Source organism: Sciurus vulgaris (assembly GCF_902686455.1).
Source record: "Sciurus vulgaris genome assembly, chromosome: 11".
Classification (NCBI taxonomy): domain Eukaryota; kingdom Metazoa; phylum Chordata; class Mammalia; order Rodentia; family Sciuridae; genus Sciurus; species Sciurus vulgaris.
Window position 1 is genome coordinate 114,328,189 of NC_136472.1, and position 18,385 is coordinate 114,346,573.

At 55.1% G+C, this 18,385-nt stretch overlaps 3 protein-coding genes across 7 annotated transcripts; 1 reads left to right on the top strand and 2 right to left on the bottom strand.

The window, feature by feature from the left end:
- Nucleotides 1–201: 201 nt before the first annotated feature.
- Nucleotides 202–3,312, top strand: RNF26 (ring finger protein 26). Its single transcript, XM_079103888.1, has one exon. It carries the CDS (start codon nt 1,109–1,111, stop codon nt 2,408–2,410), a length of 1,302 nt encoding a protein of 433 aa, XP_078960014.1. The 5' UTR covers nt 202–1,108; the 3' UTR covers nt 2,411–3,312.
- Nucleotides 3,313–4,940: 1,628 nt separating this feature from the next.
- C1QTNF5 (C1q and TNF related 5) lies at nt 4,941–7,088 on the bottom strand. Of its 4 annotated transcripts, none has more exons than XM_079103892.1 (3): nt 6,927–7,088; nt 6,260–6,516; nt 4,941–5,850 (listed from the first exon to the last, which is right to left on the bottom strand). In XM_079103892.1, exons 2-3 carry the CDS (start codon nt 6,471–6,473, stop codon nt 5,333–5,335), a joined length of 732 nt encoding a protein of 243 aa, XP_078960018.1. In that variant the 5' UTR covers nt 6,474–6,516; nt 6,927–7,088; the 3' UTR covers nt 4,941–5,332. The 4 variants fall into 4 exon arrangements, with proteins under 4 accessions (XP_078960018.1, XP_078960017.1, XP_078960016.1 ...); XM_079103891.1 differs by having other exon boundaries at nt 6,851–7,051; XM_079103890.1 differs by having other exon boundaries at nt 6,812–7,050.
- MFRP (membrane frizzled-related protein) lies at nt 7,083–17,328 on the bottom strand. Of its 2 annotated transcripts, XM_079103887.1 has the most exons (14): nt 13,941–17,328; nt 12,172–12,912; nt 11,984–12,086; nt 11,762–11,875; nt 11,489–11,644; nt 11,148–11,361; nt 10,635–10,765; nt 10,398–10,523; nt 10,063–10,139; nt 9,555–9,703; nt 8,958–9,088; nt 8,696–8,830; nt 7,983–8,110; nt 7,083–7,890 (listed from the first exon to the last, which is right to left on the bottom strand). In XM_079103887.1, the coding sequence occupies exons 2-14, from the start codon at nt 12,223–12,225 to the stop codon at nt 7,666–7,668; spliced, it is 1,743 nt and encodes a 580-aa protein (XP_078960013.1). In that variant the 5' UTR covers nt 12,226–12,912; nt 13,941–17,328; the 3' UTR covers nt 7,083–7,665. The 2 variants fall into 2 exon arrangements, with proteins under 2 accessions (XP_078960013.1, XP_078960012.1); XM_079103886.1 differs by lacking the exon at nt 13,941–17,328 and having other exon boundaries at nt 12,172–12,999.
- Nucleotides 17,329–18,385: the final 1,057 nt, after the last annotated feature.

An 18,385-nucleotide genomic window follows, 5' to 3' on the forward strand; every position in this document is an offset into this window, starting at 1 on the left:
GAGGACGCTGGAAAACCTGATGAGAAAGTTTGTAATCGAATTCTGGGAATCTCCTGTAACAATGTTTCCTCTTCTGAACTGCTTGAGAGCTGGAGGGTGTCTTAAAGGTTTTTTGTATCCCCAGAGCACTGCAGGAACTCAATAAATGATGGTATAAATGAATGAATAAGACGACGAGGCAGCGGATCTTGAGCAGAAAGCGGAGACGATGCTTTCCCAGAGGAGATGACCTACGACCCCGCGCCTAAAGAGCTCCCTCTCCATCTCTGGGGAAAACAGCAACCAAAGTCCGGCTCTTTTAGGGGGCGGGGCTGGAAGGGCGTATTCCGATACTTTCCTTCAGTGAACCAATCATCACCTCAAAGGGGCGGGGATGCTAGTAGGTCTCCGCCTGTCCTTTCGGAACGTAAATCTGTTTGGGCGCCCTTCAAACGGACCAATGAACGCTCGACGTTCCCGGCTGTGGCCCTCACCGATTGGCCGGAGGTCGTCCTCCTCCCTCCTGGTCACGCCTCTTGCCCCACCCCTTCGCACACAAGATGGCCGCGCCCAGCGAAGTAGAGGCCGCGCTCGGGGTTTGCTGAAGCCGGCTCCCTCTCCCACTACCCCTTTGGGCGCCAAGCGCCACGAGCGGGAGGACGGGGGCCGGGCGGGGACAGGGGCACCTGCGTAGCTGGACCGCGAGCCCGCGCCCAGCCTGCGCCGCCCCCACCCGGCCCCGGCCCGGCCCGATCCCATCCCATCGGTTCCCGGTCTCCTCCCGGTCTGACCCCCTGCCCGGCGGTGGTACGCCACCCCAGGCCGCCAAAGCCGAGGTCTCTCCTCCAGACCGTGCTCGCCTTCACTTCAGAGATGTTTGGCTTCTTCCCTTCCAGCCATCCCGCCTTCAAAACCCGGACTCTTGGAGAGGCATCTGGCCCCCTTTCCCTCTATTAAGACTCCACTTCTCTCTGACCCACTTTCCCCTTAGATCTTGGTCCCCCCTGAGTTGGAGACTACTCACTTCCTTTACAAATTAATTCCTGGTCTCCCAAAATATTGACAACCTTGACAACGCCCTCAACTGAGGAGCCAGCCTATCTTTTGGACTAACCTCAATATCCCTATCATGGAGGCTGTGTACCTGGTAGTGAATGGGGTGGGCCTGGTGCTGGACGTGCTGACCTTGGTGTTGGATCTCAACTTCCTGCTGGTGTCCTCCCTCCTGGCTTCCCTGGCCTGGCTCCTGGCCTTCATCTACAACCTGCCGCACACGGTACTGACTAGTCTTCTGCACTTGGGCCGCGGTGTCCTGCTTTCACTGCTGGCCTTGATGGAAGCCTTGGTCCGGTTCACCTTTGGGGGCTTGCAGGCCTTGTGTACCCTGCTGTATAGCTGCTGCTCTGGCCTTGAAAGCCTAAAGCTCCTGGGACACCTGGCATCTCATGGGGCACTACGGAGCCGGGAAATACTGCACAGGGGTATCCTCAATGTGGTCTCCAATGGCCATTCTTTGCTGCGCCAGGCCTGTGACATCTGTACTATTGCTATGAGCCTGGTGGCCTATGTGATCAACAGCCTGGTCAACATCTGCCTCATTGGCACTCAGAACCTCTTCTCCCTGGTGCTGGCCCTGTGGGATGCAGTTATGGGCCCTCTGTGGAGGATGACAGATGTGGTGGCTGCCTTCCTAGCCCACATTTCCAGCAGTGCTGTGGCCATGGCCATCCTCCTTTGGACCCCCTGCCAACTAGTATTGGAACTGCTGGCCTCAGCTGCCCGACTGCTAGCCAGCTTTGTACTTGTCAATCTCACTGGCCTGGTGTTGCTGGCTTGTGTGCTGGCAGTGACAGTGACTGTGTTGCACCCAGACCTCACCCTGAGACTGGCCACCCGAGCACTCAGTCACCTTCATACCTGGCCATCCTACCATCGGCTGCGAGAGGACATTGTGAGGCTGTCTCGCCTAGCCCTGGGCTTGGAGGCCTGGCGCCAATTGTGGAGCCGCAGCCTACAACTGGCGAGCTGGCCATACCGGGGAGGGGCACCAGGGGCCCCTCAGGGTGGCCCTAGGAGGGTATTCCTAGCCAGGACCCAGGGACAGGACACTCTTCCTGAAGCAGGTCCCAGATCAGAGGCAGAAGAGGAAGAGGGCAGGACCATCAGAGTGACACCTGCCTGGGGCCGGGAAAGGCTCAATGAGGAGGACTCTACAGCTGGGCAAGACCCATGGAAGTTGCTAAAGGAGCAAGAGGAGCGGAAGAAGTGCGTCATCTGCCAGGACCAGAGCAAGACTGTGTTGCTTCTGCCCTGCAGGCACCTGTGCCTGTGCCAGGCCTGCACTGAAATCCTGATGCGCCACCCCGTCTACCACCGCAACTGCCCGCTCTGTCGCCGGGGTATCCTGCAGACCCTCAATGTCTACCTCTGAAGACTCTCCCAGCCTGTCTACCCTCCACGCTCCACACAGGCACCTGCTCTAGGACATATTAACACCTCACTGCTGGGTCTTGGCCTGAAATCCCCTCTGCCCCCATGGTTGTCCTGCCAAGCCTCAAGCCATACATCCAGAACATGGAGATGGGACACTCTGGAAGACTTTGATCTGGGCGGGGGCAGGGCAACATAGCTTCTCTGTACCCATTGGGTCCCTTTGATGCTGAGGGTGGTGAGTATGTCACTATGCAAAGGTCCTGAGACTGTGTGCTGTGGGTTCTCCTCCAACCTGCCCAGGGCCCACCCACATACCAGCCTCTGGGGCTACCTGTCTGCTTCTGGTTTTCCTGTTGGGGATTTGTAGGCACTTCCCCTGCCTCCTTCCCACTTTTTCCCCAGCTTCTGCAGTCACAACATGTCAGTGTCATTTGGGTATTTTGGCAACTCAAGGGCCTTGGAATGATCTTGAACCTCTGTGTTCAGCCAGAGCCCCTATGCCCTGGTAGGTTTGGGGTGGAATCTCTCAGGTGCCCTTAGAGCCACTTCTGCCTGTCATGATCTTAAGAGGCTCCCTCCCAACCTGATCCAAAAACTGGGATCAGTTTACCTCTGGGAGGGATGTGCATCTGCACCTGATCTTGGGACCATGTGCCCTCAGGCACCCCAGCTCCACAGGGAGCCTCAGGAGGGATAACCAGATTTCTATTCATTCCCCTTTTATTCCCCATATCACAGAAAAATGGCATTCCTCTTTGTCTCTCCCTGACATTAGGGAGGGCAGACTGTGCACATTTCACTAGGGTCCAAACAGAAGGGGCCAGGGCCTAGGGGCATGCAGGTCCCCGAGGGGTCTGTCTGCCCAGTTTCCAATGAATAAAGTTCTCTTGACAGCTCTGACCGTGTCTGTGTGCATCCCTGCAAGAGGAAACAGTTGGTCAAGGTGACAGAAACTACAGAAGGATCTTTCAGTCCCACCAGAAACGTGTGCTGTCTGGTGGATCAGGCCTTAAACTGGGGCCTGGAGAAGAGGGGAAATAGGGTAGGAGGTCTGTGCCAAAGGGGAGTCTGTGCCAGGTGTGGTTGGGTTAACTCTCACCCCATTCAATTTGTCCTTTCACACACATGGTTCTGGAAAAGCCTTCCCTGTTTGCCAGAACTAAGTCTTGGTAGAGCTGAATGTGAACTTCTTATCCTTTGAGTTAACATTCTCAGCTTTCCCTCTGGTGCCACTCTTCCCAGGAGGAGCCTTGGGGTCTTGCTTCCTGGAGTACAGTGTATCCTTTGATGTCTGGAAGAACTGGTGCTTGTCTCTGTGTCTCTTGGCACAGAGCCTGGCACTGGGATGGGCTGGAGGATGGCTGCAGGGCCTCCTGGTGGAGAGCAGGAAGCTGAAGCTCAGGAGGCCTGTGGCCTATCTCTGACTCCAGTGTGGCCCAATGCCCATGATCATAACTGCCCTCACATGACCAGCAAGAGAGAAGGGCACTCCCCCATAATTGTATGTTCCCTCTAAGAGCATAATGCCTGGCCTGGGACTGTCTTCTGGAAGGGGAGGAGTTAGGTGGGTCCTGAAGAAACTGGGTTGAAGCCCCTCCGCCTTCTAGGTTGATAGGCTGAGCAGACTGGGGCTGGCAAGCGATTTGTTAGTCATTAGATTGGGGGTGGGTCCCAGGCTGGGCTGCCAGGTTAGAGGAGGGGAGCTTCCAAGGGGCTTTGTGTCCAGCCTCAGACTTGGTGGCTCGGCCCACCCAGGCTGTGCCCAGCACAGTGGGGGAGAGTTCCCCACCTCCTCAGAGGTGGGAGGCTGGGTTTGTCTCTTTTCCCTCCCCCCAACTCCGGAGAGGGAGCTAAGCAAGCAGAGGCTTGGCTCCTTCCAGTCTGTTTAATGTGGGAATAAACATTTTATGAGGGAAGATAAACTTCCTGAGATGGAAGTAAAGCACCCCCATTTCCTCCACCCTCATCAGGAATTCCTTTGGCAGACCTTGATACCCCCCTTCCTCTTCTTAACCATCACAGAAGTCCTGGGCTCAAGCTACCAATTCTTGCTGCATTCTGAAGCTGGGGCGCCCCCTTATGGTTATCTAAGAAATCACTTATCTTAAGGCATTCAAGGACATCCCTCACCTAGCATGGCGACAGAGAGCAATCTTTTCAGTAATCTAGGGACCAGGCAAGCAGCCAGAATAGCCATAAATGAAAATCCTAGCCTTCTGTTGGATCATGGCAGGGGTATGTGTGTTGAGGCAGTCCCATCTGATTTGGCATCTCTGAGTTAGAAAAGGTACCCCTTTCTCTGGGTTTCCAGAGCCCCACAGCAGGAGGGTACCCCCTCCCACATATGCCCCAGATGCTCCTTCTCACAACTTCTGCAATCCATTTCTGTGGAGCAGCCTCTCATTACTCTGGGCCTGCTTGCTGCATTTCCTACTCCATCCCACCCAAGAACCTCCATGGAGCACAGCTCACCACGATCCTTAGAAACAGGGTTATCTCCACCACTAAAGAAAGACTGAAGCCAGTAGGAGGGTTTCTTAGATTTATTGGGTAATCTCTGAGAAAAGGGTTGGTCCCTGAAGCAGGAGGGATGGAGGAGGATCCAGAGAAGCAGAGGACCAGGAAAAGAGCACCCCACCTTGGTGTCCTGGGCCAGAGCAACCAGGGGACCCACACTTGCTAGTGCAGTTCACTCCTTTAGTGTTGGGCAGAAATCCAGCCACTGCCCGGTGCTGGGGCCCCAGACCTCAGACAGCCTGAGTCTCTGTTCCTCAACAGCAACAGGACTGAGAGGCCCCTACTGCACTTCCCTCGTATTCACAATATTCCGGGGGGGCCAGCCCTCCCGAATGTGCGGCTATCAGTGTCACGCCCTTCTCTTATAGAAGCAAGAGAGCGGGAGCTCACTTTCCAGTGGACACTAAGCAAAGACTGGAGAGCTGTGCCAGTCGGAGTAGACAAGAAATCCAGAGAAGGTGCTATCTGTCTTGATGCTGGCATAGATGCCAATGTAATCACCCACGCCCACCTGCACCCACACCTGGTCCTCTGGCTCCAGCCTCACCATGGCACCCCCAGAGAGCGAGGCTGGCTTGGGCCACCCTCCGAAAAACTGGAAGAAAGAAGCGATGGACTCGCCGTTCTTGACCAGATCGAACTGCAGGCTGGCCCGGTAGACGGTGGCGTGGACCGCGAAGTAGTAGACCCCAGGCACTTGGCAGGTGAATTTGCCGGTAGTAGCGTCGTAATGCCCCTGCTCGTTCACCAGCACGCGGTCGAAGGGTAGGGGCGCATCGGCCGGCGGAGGCACCCTGCTCTCAGAGCGCTTAGCGCTAAAGGCGGAGCGCGGAGGCACCGAGCACTCGCCTGCAGGCCCGGTTGCCCCCATGGGTCCCGCCTCTCCTCGCGGCCCGGGCTCCCCACGCGGCCCCGGCAGTCCTGCGGGGGAAGGAGAGGGTTTAGAATGGTGGCTGTAGGTGGGATCAGCCCGCAGCGGGGTGCAGGAGGGCGACTTCAAGAACTCCCACCCTCGCTCAGCCTGAGCCTCTAAAAAGTCGCTTCCTTGACTACAGCCTCCCTCCGCCCCAGTTTCTCTGCCCCGGCTTCCGGCAGGGGTTGGGGTAGATCCGAGCGGCTGGGCAATGAGGGTTTCAGGAGTTCTGGCTCCTGCCTGCTGAGCCTCAGCTCCCACTCCACCCGGTTCCACCCCGCACTGCACCGACGCAGACTGCAGTGGCGGGCCATTAGCGCCCCCTAGCGGGAGCCCCGAACCCTGCAGAACCCGAGGCCACCGGACGGCCAGTAGCTCCCACGTTCCGTATGGACCGCAGCAAAGGTGCTTCCTTACCCGGCCTCCCGCCCTCGCCTTTCTCGCCCGGAGTCCCCGGCACGCCGTCGCGGCCATCTCGGCCGTCGCGGCCAGGCAGGCCCTGGCTGCCATGGTGGCCCGGCGTGCCTGGAAGGCCCGGGTGACCCGGGCACAAGCTGGGGATCTTGTTATCTTCCAGTGGGGGCGAGCCGGACGCCAGCCTCAGGAGCAACAGGGCGAGGAGAGGCCTCATGGTGCCCGCACCGGGAGCCCGAGCGCCTGTGTCCTCTCGTCGTCTGTAGGTCGGGCAGGACTGGAGTTGGAACCCAGAATTCTGGGACCCGCCTCGCTCTCCACCCTTGCGCAGCCCAACCGGTCCCCACCCCACTGCCATGCCCCTGAGGCTGAACGGGCGCGCTGGAGGGTGGAAAAGGGGCGCCCCAGATCTCAGAAGCCAGAGAACGCAGGCGAGAGGGAGAGGAGAGGCCGGCCCTCCCGGCCTGCCGCCCTCCCTCCCTCCCACCCCGTCGGCGCCCAGACTTTCCCACAGTCTCCTCCCTCACCCCTTTCCCCCTCCTCTGTCAGACTCACCCCCTCCCGGCTCCCCCAGCTGCTGGCGCTCTCAATGACCTCCTTTGGGGCACTCGCCACTCTGGACCCTCCTGTTGGCTTTGCTCCCGCCCTGCACTTCACCCCAACCAGGTACCCCCTTGTCCTCGTCGTTCCCCTGGTCCTGGTTCGCTCCCTGTCGGTTCTGCTCTGCTCCTCCCAGACTCCGAGAGGAAACCAGCTGTTCAAGGGCCAAGAACTCCCGGCCGGGAAATAGCAGGGAAATAACTCGTGGTGTCGCCCGGCGGCCGGCCAAAGTTTGGGAGGAGAAAGGAGGGGGACGGAGAATTTGAGCAGGGCTGGGAGAAGCGATCTGTCGGAGACACGTGATGAGGGCTCTGGTTCCCAGAAGTGGGAAGGAGAGATGGTGCAATGAGAGAGACCAAGGGCAAGACTCTAGACCATGGAGAACTGGACCAGCAGAGGGTGGAGAGTTCCAGAGACAGAGAGCCAGCAGGAACAGGGCCTGTTGAATCTATAGGCACTCAATGTAGTTTTGTTGACTAAATGAAAAGAACGAAGGACAAGTGACAGAGATGGAAGGGAGAAAGCAGAAGAGAGGAAATCTGGAATGGCAAGCCATCTAGACTGGCCAATGGCACAGTGTGAAGTGGGGTCAGCAGCTTTGGCAAGTAAAGGAACAGGGAAGGAGAGTGAGGGTGGGAAGGCTTCATTACCCAGGGATTGAGGACTTAGCCTCTCTTCCTCCCTAGGAGGACCCAGAGAGAATGGACAGAGCCCTATGCAAAGGTCCCCTCTTCCCTTGTCCTCTGCTGCCTGTCTGTACAGGCGAAGGCGTGTGGGCAGGCAGAGGCAGGGCCGAGGCATCCTGAGGGTCAGGGCTGTGCACAGGCTTCCAGACCAGCTGCCTCAGGCAGTCTGTTGCAGTTGAAGGGCCAGGGGGTGCCCAGTAGTGCCAGGCCAGATTGGCACTGTCGCTCTGCCTCCTGGCAGACAGAGCGGCAAGGGGGAAGGACGCTGCCCAGCAGGGTGCAGTGGGGCACGAGCAGCCCACAAAGGAGCCTCCGGAAATTCTGGTAGCAGGGAAGGCTTGTTAGGCTCTGTGGAGAGAAGAGAGCGGCCCTCAGGTGCTCAGTTCCCCCAGGTTCCCTCGCCTTCGTGTGGCCTCCCTCCTTGTTTCTGTCCAAAGCACCTTGTAGCCTCTGAGGACGTCTACCACCTCCTCCTGGGTGGCCATGCCCACCCAGACGTTAGGGAAGGCCGTGGTGTTGTAACTCAGGCCGATGCACATCTCCACCTGGACAGGCTCACAGGCCAGCTCTGCAGGGATGGGAGAAGGGGTCGCTGTGGGGCAAGTCACTTCATTGCTCTGGGTCCTTACATGGGTCAGATGGAGATTGTTGTGAAAATCCAAGGAGTTAACAAAGAGAGATGCTTTACACACATCAGGGATCCCTGTTCTCAAGAGCCATCTCCAATGCTGGGCGTCAGGAGGCCCCTCTTTGATCTCAGGGAACGTGGGGTGCCCATATTTGCAGGAACGATTTGTGCATCTGTAATAAACTCACCCACTCTGTGTAAAATCTCATCCTCATCTTTGAAGTGGGTTGTGGAGAAGGACTCTGTGTGACAAGGTGACTGATTCTTAAGCCCCAACCATTGATTCCCAGATTCCTGTGTCCCTTTGGCATGACACTAAGTACCACTGCCCCCACCAGCTGAGAGTATCTCCAGGACTGGGTGAAGTAACCCCACAGTCAGGAGAGTAAGACCCAGTTGGTCCCCCATCTCCAGTCAGGGAGGGGGGCAAGGAATATCGAAGGTGCTGGCAAGTTTTCTATGAGCCGGGCACCCTGCCTGCTCAGGCCTGAGGCCCTGCTCAGGGTGCAGGGGCAGGCTTCTTACCTGGGGGCGGGAACAAGGGACTGCTGCAGTTCTTGTCATTGTTGCCATCTACACAATCTCTCCACAAGTCACACATCCACCTCAGATCCCTACACCCTCCATCCTGGCAGGAGACCTCTCTGGGTCCACAGGGGTCTGTAGGCAGAGGGGGCATGGCCATACCCTAGAGCTGTCCCCCAGGTGCCCTGACCAGGTCCAGAGCCCTCCTCTGTTCCCTGGAGGTGTCTCTACTTCCCACACCCCCTTGCCCAGGGGCACCTACTCTCGGTGGCATTGAAGGCCTGGTAGGTAGCCGAGAAGCCCCCGCTGCTGATGCTATGATCTGTCCGAAAGAGCACAGTCAGTTCGTGATGTGAGGAGACGAGGTGTGGGGGTGACTCTGCCCCACAGAACCTGCCCGGAACAGAGAATTGTCTTGGGTATGTGACCCCAGGTCAACTGCTGGATCTCTTAGCTGGGGCTTTGGGACTTGCCAGGGGTGATTGGAAACAGTCACTGCTCTCAGGACTTAGGGTCTGGTGAGGAGGACATAGTCAGTAGACATCATATTAAATTCCTTGAGCTTCGGTCACTTCAAGATGGGAAAAATTCAGGAGGGTTTGTGGGGAAAGTGGGAAGGCCCCCAAGGGCGGTTGGAATGGGGGTGGAGAGAGTTTTGCTAAAGGACTTCCTGGGGTGGGGCAATTGCAGAGTGAGGGCTTTGAGGTGAGCATGCAGGAGCCATTTGAGGGTGGTGATGGAGATCTCTGGCTGGTGGAGTGGCAGAAGAAAACAAAAGTTGGGGAGTAAATTGGGCCCATGTGTAGGGAGCCTGGGTGGCCGTGGAGGATGGTTAGCCAGTCGGCTCCCCTGCCCGTACCTGCCCAGGAGGCTGAGGGCTCCTGAGCCGCTGGTCTCATACACCTCCACGTAGTCAAACTTGCACTCATCCTGTGCCTCCAGGCTGAAGTTCCAGAACTGAAGTTCTACACCATGTCCAGCAGGCACAGAGATGTGCCAGGTGCAAAGCTAGGGGAGAGTGCGGATGGAGAAGTTCATGGGACCTTCTCCTGTCCCACTCTGGGCCTACAGGACGAGCTCCAGAAGGCGCTTGCTAGCCATGAGCCAGCTTGTGCTGTGGTGGCCTCTGCCCACCCAGCTTCCATCAGTGCTGGCTCTTAAGAGAGGAAGGACCTTTAACGTGTCTAGTCTTAGCAAGAGATGAGTTTACCCAGCATAGGAATATCTGGGTACACGGTAGCTACTTAATAATGTTCCTTTCTAGTCTGCTTGAGTTTTGACCTTCCCAGGTCCCAGGCAGTGTCTCCCATGCTGTTCCCAGTAACACTAACCTGAGTGCCCCCAGTTCCCCGGGGCACCACACTTACCTGTTGGTGAGGGTGCTGCTGTAGGTGACTGGGAGTAGAGAATGTGCCCTGCAGCCCGGTCAGGTTCCCCCCACACCCTGTAGAGGCAGAGGGGCTCATGAGTTGCCAGGGCTTGTGCCTCCATCCAACAGGCCCTGCAGTGACTGCAGAGCGAGTTTGGACCAGCCTGCAGGCAAGCAGGTTCCAGTCAGAATGACCCGGCAGGGAATGTTGGCAGGGAATGTTGGAATACAGGCTTAGGGCTGGGCCAGGGCTGGGCCAGGGCTGGGGAGTCCAGCTTGAACCTAGGACAGTTACCTAAAGACAGTACTGCCCTGCACCTGGTGGGTCCATACCCAAGAGCTTGGCACTACAGTTAGTCTCATCACTGCCATCAGCACAGTTGGCAAAGCCGTCGCATACTGAGTCAGGTAGCAGGCAGATGAGCTGGTCACAGTGGAACTCGTCATGGGCACAGGTCCCTGGTGGAGGGCATCTAGGGTCAGAAATCTCCAGAGTCTCCAGACCTGGGAGTGACTGGAGTCAAGGCATGGGTGACAGGCAGCTAGGGACATGGTGGGGATGTCTCTCACCATGCCCAGGGGCCACAGCTTGGTACCAGGCCTGGAAACCAGATCCTTCCACACTGCTGTCAGAAACGAAGGCCACCTGGAGGCGGCTGGTGTTGGTGTTGAGTGTGGGGGGAGGCACCTTCCCACATACCCTACAAGAAGCCACGTCAGGGGTGATGGAGGCCCACCGGGCTCAGGGTGAGCCAGACTGGAGCTTGACTGAGTGTGTGCTCCTGTTTCCTCAACCCTAGGACGGGCTCAATAAGATGAAAAGGCTCTTTTAATTTTCCAGGAGACTCTTGGTTTTCCTGCACATACGTCCTCATAGCACTTACTCATGGGAAAGATAGAGCTCCATTTCATAGATAAGGAAACTGAGGTCAAAGAGGTTACACAGCAAGGTGGTGGCAGAGTGGGACCCAGTGGTCAACTCTCACCATTTCCTCTTGGCCCTGCCCTCCCGTGCAACTTCCTGGTTTTGCCCTCCTCCTTCTATCCTCTGGGATGGGCTCTCCTGGGGAAAGAGGGACTCACCTGAGGAGGGGACCTTCAGGCTCAGGAGAGATTTCCAAGCGGTCAAAAAGACAGGAGGCCACACCCTCCACGCTGAGGGCTTCAATCTTGAGCTGTATTGTATGGTCAGTGGCCACCTGGATATGCCACATGCAGTGGGCATTGGGTGGGTAAGGGTCTGGGTAGTTGGGGCTGCTGAAGAAGCCCCTTGGACCAGGAAGGAGGCCCCCACAGGCTGCAGGAATGGAGGTTAGAGTTCAGAGTTCATAACCAGGGAACCTTTATTCCCCATGTGGTTCTTCCTGGCTTCCCCTCCAAGCTGCATCTTGGGCTTTCTCTAGAGAGCTGCCCCTAGTACTCACTGGCCTCGTGTGTGGGCCTCATATCTGCCTCTCGCTGCCTCGTGGTAGCTGGGGAGGTGGTGGTGGTGCTAGTGGTTGGGGTGGTGCCAGTAGTGGTGAGGCCTCGGGCAGGCAGGGGGCTCCTGGTGGCCCCAGGTGGGGGTGCAGCCTGCAACTCTAGAGGAGAAGAATGAAGCAGCAGCGCGCAGAGGCGCCGGATCACAGGGGGTGGGTCGAGTGCCCCACAGAGTCTCTGTCTAAAGCCCTTCTACCAAGCAGGCCCCAGGTACTTACGGGACAGGATGATGGCTACCAGCAGTCCAAGTAGCAGGAGCAGCAGACTGGCAAGTAGGAAGATGCAGAGCCAGGAGAAGTGGCAGTCTGGCTGCAGCCCTCTGGGACGCCGGCCTGTGGGCAGCAGGATGGGGTTTTGAAAGCCCCTGCCCTTGGGCATCCCTCACGCTGTCTTCAGCTCTGGGCCCCTGTCTCACCCCCAGCTCACCCCGAGATGGTTACCGTGCCAGGGAGCTTGGATGTTGTGGCTGGCATCCTGCCGGAAGGCTGGGGAAGAGCAGGGTGCTCCGGCTTCAGGCTCGAAAGCAGGATTGCAGAACTCAGTCTGGAAGGCAGAGGCTTGAGGCCTGAGGGCAGGTGGTTGACCGAGGATACTGGGTCTTGGGAGGGTGCTTCCACGTGACCCTTACCTTGCTCAATTCTGTTGCCTCCACACAGAGGATGACATCTGAGTATTCCTTCATGGCCCAAAGCTCTGCATGACTTTCTGGAGTCTCTGTGACAGCCCTAGACCCGCCAAGGACCCACTGTCTGGCCACAGCTCCCTCTCGAAGGGGCAACCTTTACTCCCTGGGAGAGAAGGCTGTCTGGCTAGACCAGCTCTTGGGCTGCACTTGGCAGACTGGTTGGGGCTATGGCTACTCTGTCTCCATGTGGGGGAAGGGACAGCAGCCAGAAGGAATTCACAAAGGCACGAAATGGTCCCTTAATCCAACTCAGCTGAGGAGCTGAGGGCAAGACCCTGGCACAGGGTGATAGTTCTTAAAGGCACAGGCAGTGGCTGAGAAGACCCAGCAGAGGAAGCAGGTACCTGGTGGGCATGTGTGAGGGGAGCTCGCCACCCTTTCCCACCTCACCCCAGTCACCGAGGAAGCCCCTGGGGTGGCAGGAAGAAAACCCAGGGCTGCCTCAGGGGGTCTGAGAGAGAATCTGGGTGTAGGTTGACAGCTTCAAGGCCTGTGTGTCTCAAGGGCTCTGGACAAAGCCAACTGCCCACCAGGCCTCCCGTTCTGGGTGATGAGCATGAGCCAAGCCTGGGTCTTTGGAAGGTCTCTGTTAGATTACCTGTGTGATCAGGATAAGGAGAGGGGACATCATAGAATGAGCATGGTGTGAGGTGGAGGGGGCTGTTTGTCCCTGGGGCCCTCAGTCTGAAGGAGAAAGACAGAGAATGGGGAGGTAGGTACCCAAGGCCTTGCACAGGCCGGGGCGAGTCTTCTGGCTACTGCAGGCTGGGAAGCCTACACTGAAAATGAGATCATTTTATGTCTCTCCTCCATGAGTGAAGTTCTTTTGGAAAATCCAGTCTGGCCCAGCTGGAGAAAGAAAAGTGTTTGCTAATCTGTTTTGTGTTAGCCATGCTCAGACTAAGTTGGGTAGGGCAGAGGGCGTGAAGGCAGACCAATATTTATGGCTACTATTTGTAGAATGTCTTTTATGTTTTAGGCTCTGGGCAAGAGGTCTTACATGCAGTTTCTTTCCTTTCAAACTCTATGAGGTAGCATAACCATTTTACAAATGATGGTGCTAGGGTTCTGAGAGGTTCAATAACTTCCCTGGGGTCACACAGCTATTAAGATATAGAGAACAAAGTTGAACCTAGAACTGGGTAAATCCTAAATGCATGTTTTCTGTGACATTTTCTTCTTTTGCCCTGTGGTAGGGTGAGGCATGTTTGGAAAGAACAGGGGATAGGGAATACCACAAGGAGCAAAGTGAGGAACCTAGTGGGGGCAAAAGAACCAAAGGAGACAGATCCTGTGTTCCTAAGGCGGCTCTCCTTGCACTCAGGAGAGGAGATTCCCCCACCCACACATTCTTCCACATCCACCCTCTGGAGGGCCTGAGGTGCTCTGTCTGCAAGGGCAAACCTTTTCCAGGACCCTTGAGTCCAGCAGCACTTGATCTCTAAATAATTTTTTTTCAAGCAAGGGACTGAACCCCGGGCACTCTACCACTGAGTACCCCCGACCTCCCCACCTTTTTGAAAAATTTGAGACAGAGCCTTGCTAAATTGTCCAAGCTGGCCTTGAACTTGTGATCCTCCTGCCTCAACCTCCTGAGTTGTTGGGATTACAAGTGTGTGTGCCCAGCTTTAGGGAAGGTCCTTTTTGGTCACCGTAGGGACAAGTTCTCTTCTTACCATACTGGTTGGATCAGACCGAGTAGGGTTCCTTACCACACAGATCGCCTGGGCCGGAGCCCGGCAGAGTGGCCTTGTGCTGAGCTTGGCGGATGTGCAGTTGGAGGGCCACGCCCCTTGGCTCTGCTCCTGGTGGCCGTTCATTGAGAGGTTGCTGAGCCAGGCCTGGCTGGGTGCAGTGCTGACGGGGCGACAGTTATCCTCGTCTCAAGTAGCCCCTGGTTCAGTGTGGTGGTTCTCAGAGTGCGGCCCAGGGACTTCTTTAGAGGGTTTGAGAGGTCAGAACTATTTTCCTAATAACACTAAGATGTTATTCGCCTTTCTCAGTTTCTGCACTCGATGCAGTTTTCCAGATGTTCTGTGATGTGTGATTTGGTGACGCATGGAATGCAAAAGGGATGAGAGTCCAGCTGTCTTTTGTTAGACCAGATGTTCAGGAGATTTGCAAATGTGTAAAACAATGCTGTCCGTTTTAGTAATTTTGTTTGTTTGGTGAAATTTAGTTTAAAAAGGCATGGTGGTACATTCCTGTAATCCTAGCAACACAGGAGGCTGAGGCAGGAGGATCACAAGTAAGAGGCCAGACTCAGGAATTTAGTGAGACCCTGTCTCAAAACAAAAAATAAAAAGGGTTGGGGATGTGACTCAGTGGCAGAGCGCCTCTGGGTTCCATTCCCAGCACCACAAATGAAAGAAAACAAAAACGAAAACACAAAGGCCCAGCATGAGAGAGATTGAAGGCAGACCCCTCAGTTCTTCATCTTATTTGTTCCTCACACCAGTCCTGGGAGGTAAGGCCAGAGAGGAGATTTTGTTCCCATTTTCCACACGTAGCTGAGGCCCTCGAAGTTAAGCGCTTTTGCCCAAAGTTGTAAAGCTGTGGCAAAGAGCCAGTTTGAATGTCGGAGCTGGGTCTGTTGGACACCTGGTTTTCATTTTTATGTTCTTTCTCCTACCTTCGCCCCCCGCCCCATTTCCTATACTATTTCCCATGTTCTTCCTATAAACTTGTACAATGGGTTGAGGCCAAGAGGACTTGTGAGCAAGGACAGTTATCTGGAGCCTGTGTGAAGAGGTGGGCCTGGGCCCAAGGTGAGAAGTTTCTCACTTCTGTCTGGCTGCCTCTTGGGCCTTCCGACAGGTCCCGGGGCCTGACCTTCTTGCCTTTTCCTTAAGGTCTTCCCAGTCCCAACCTGTTTCAGCAGTGACACCTGCTGCTCTCTGTTCCTCACTGCTGTAGAGCTGTCCTCATGGGTTGTCTTGCCTATCACTGTGGATACAATTAACAAGCCAGGGGACATGGCATGCTAATGTGGTACCTGCATGAGGCTCCATCCCCAGAAGCTCCACTGGGCTTGCACCTTTATTCCTGAGACCATGGATCCCTGTAGCTCCCTCATGCTGACCGGCCACTGTTCACTCTCCTCCACTGTGAGTGGCCCTCCCCGCCAGCGTGTGGTCAGTGAGACTGTTCTAGTGCAGGACTCCAGCTCTCTAGCTTTCCCTCCAGTCAGTTCTCCTGCTCAAACCTTCCACTCCAGCCATGCTGGCCTCTTTTCTGTCTCTGGAACAGGCTGTGTCCATCCTGCCTGTCCATCTTCCTCCAGTTGGAAAGGCCCTCCTTTCTCCTTGCTACCAGGACCGGCATTATAGGTATGTGCTAGGTGTCCCCCTCCTTTTCTGCCAAACCTCCCAAATGGACTCTTCCTCCTCCTTGCTCACTGCCACCCTGGAGCTTGACCTCTGTCCCCTGGTTCTTGGGTCTTACCTAGTCTTTAGGGGCCTAGAAGACAGTAGCTCAGTGGCCCTGGCTCATCACCATCTCCAAAGGGCAGATCACCCCAAAGATCAGGAGATCAAGGAAGCTCATGCCCTGACTTTGAAATGTCCATTTAGTGACTCTAGCACACAATTTCTGTCCAGTTTGGGCAATGCTATACCTACTATGCATCCCTAAGACTATCCCTAAGCTGGTTAGAGGCTCTAAATGTAAGCCTCTATCAAGTAAGTGGTGCAGAAGAAAGGTGGCAGAGGTATCCAGAGAGTGAGGGGAATTAAACATTTGCTGAGGATCACTTGCTGGGAGAATCTCAACAGGGCTCAGATGGGAAATGGACATTGGTTGAGTACCTACTATGTGCCATACTCTGTTTTTTGTTTGGTACTGGGGATTGAACCCAGGGGCACTTTACCACTGAGCTACATCCCTCGCCCTTCCTATGTTTTGAGACAGAGTCTCACTAAACTGCTTTAGGGCCTTGCTAAATTGCTGAGGCTGACCTTGAACTTGTGATCCTCCTGCTTCAGCCTCCCAAATCGCTGGGATTATAGGCATGTGACATCAAGCCTGGCCATACTCTTGTTTTTAACTGAACTTCAACTTTAATATTATTGCTCAGATGATAGATGAGGAAACTGAGGCCCAGTGAGATTAAATAATTTGCTTGGATGATACTCGTTAGTCCTTTTCTGTTGCTTTTTGTATCTTGCACAGACACTTGTTTGTACTCATAGGGTGATGAGGGATGGGGACCCTCAGAAGTGTCCAGCTCAGACTTAGTAGGGCCCAGGTAGATGATGCTGGTTTTTCTACTGACACATGTGAATGTAACCTTGCTGTTTAGCTAAATTCCTAATGACATAGGGTAGGAAAAATTCCTGCAAAATGCTGTTGATAATTCAACCAAAAGGCATGAAACTGATGGAAAGACACCGGGGGATTTCCATCCTGCCTCTGCCACTGACAGGCGATGCTGCCCTTGAGCAGGCCTTCTCCAGTGCTCAGCATCCTCGCTGCCAAAATGAAAGCATGAAGAGTACCTTATTCTAATTCTAAATCTTCATAGAAATAGCACTGGTCACTTAAATCAATTCTATAAACTGGAACCAGGGAATCATCAGTATGTTAAGACCCAGTTCAAGGTCACACAAGAGCAACCGAAGGGGGAGCACCTCCCCTATGGGAAGGCCTGCAGGAATACCAACAAAGAACCGGGGAAGAAATCCTAGTTGCTGGAGGAGGAAGTGGACACAAATGTGGGGACAGATCTGTGTTTGGGGTCCGTGTGACACCAGGGCCTGCTGCCATGGGGATGAGAAAGCACAGAAGACTCCGTGGAGAGCGGGCAGCAGATGTGGAAGGCCTGAGATGGGTGCCTACCTCTTCATTACCATCTGCTCCCCAGTAGATGATAACGAAAATGCAGAGTGGCTTCTACCTCTAGCGAGAAGCTGGTTGGAGAGGTGTAACGAGTCCCATCCACTCGGCTACAAGCCTACTGTTTCCATTTTGAACAGGATCTTATCCACCTGTGGCTTGGGGGAAGTCACCGGCTTTAAAATCTTATCCTGGGGCTGGGGATATAGCTCAGTCGGTAGAGTGCTTGCCTCGCAAGCACAGGGCCCTGGGTTCGATCTCCAGCACCACCACAAAAAAAAAAAAAAAAAATCTTATCCTGGTTTGGGCCACACACTTTGAGGGAGGCCAAGGAAGTCTGAGTCCCTCAAGAAGTTGTAGGGGTTTGAGTCACTGCTTCCAATCCCCCTTCTCCACTCTTGGCAATGCCCAGAAAAATGGCCCCCCCATGAAGTGGGTTTAACAGCAATACATAGGCCTCAGCACACAGCTGGTGCTTGCCTCAGCAAGGGTGGACTAGGTAAGCTGTGGTTTTTCAAGTGTCTGGAGCAGGGAAGGCAGGAAGAATCTCCATGAAATCCTCACCTTACCTAGAGACTTCAGCTTCTCAGTTCTAAAATCAGGGATGGGGGTGTCGTAGAGCTCTTGCCCAGCATGCTGGAGCGTCATGGATTCAATCCCCAGATGACACACAAAGCAGTTGCTTAGTTCTAAAATCAGCAGAAGTGGAAAAGCTGAATAGCAAGAAGACCCAAGTGGAAAAAGATGAGGTAGAGAAGGTGGAGCACGCCTGCAATCTCAGCGACTCAAGGATGAGGCAGGAGGATTGCGAGTTTGAGGGCAGCCTGGGCAACTTAGAGACCCTGTCTCAAAGTGAAAAACAAGGACAGGGATTAGATCAGTGGTAAAGCACCCTGGGTTCACTCTCCAATACATGCACACACCAATATTTCTGAATGCCTCAAAGGGTTAATCCTTTTAAGGGGTTAAATCTGAAGTCTTGGGAAAAAAAAAAAAAAAAGCCTTTTAGGGGACTAGGGCATAGAGCTCAGTGGTACAGGGCTCCACTAGCATGTGCAAGGCTCCGAGATCAATTCCTAGCACCCAAAGGCCCTCAGGGAACAATGCCTTTAACACAAAGGTAGCCGTCTCTAGATTTTAAAGGGGAAGCCAAGGTCTTTATCCAGGACCAGGTCTGATCATTCCCATCCAGGTCAAGCCACTCTGCTCCAAGATGAGCGGCACCATATTCAACCCCTGCTGGGGAGACCTACTTTAGCGCACTCTAGGTCTGCATGGGCCCCAAACATTTTGGCAAAGAACTGTGTACCCAGACCAGCAGTTC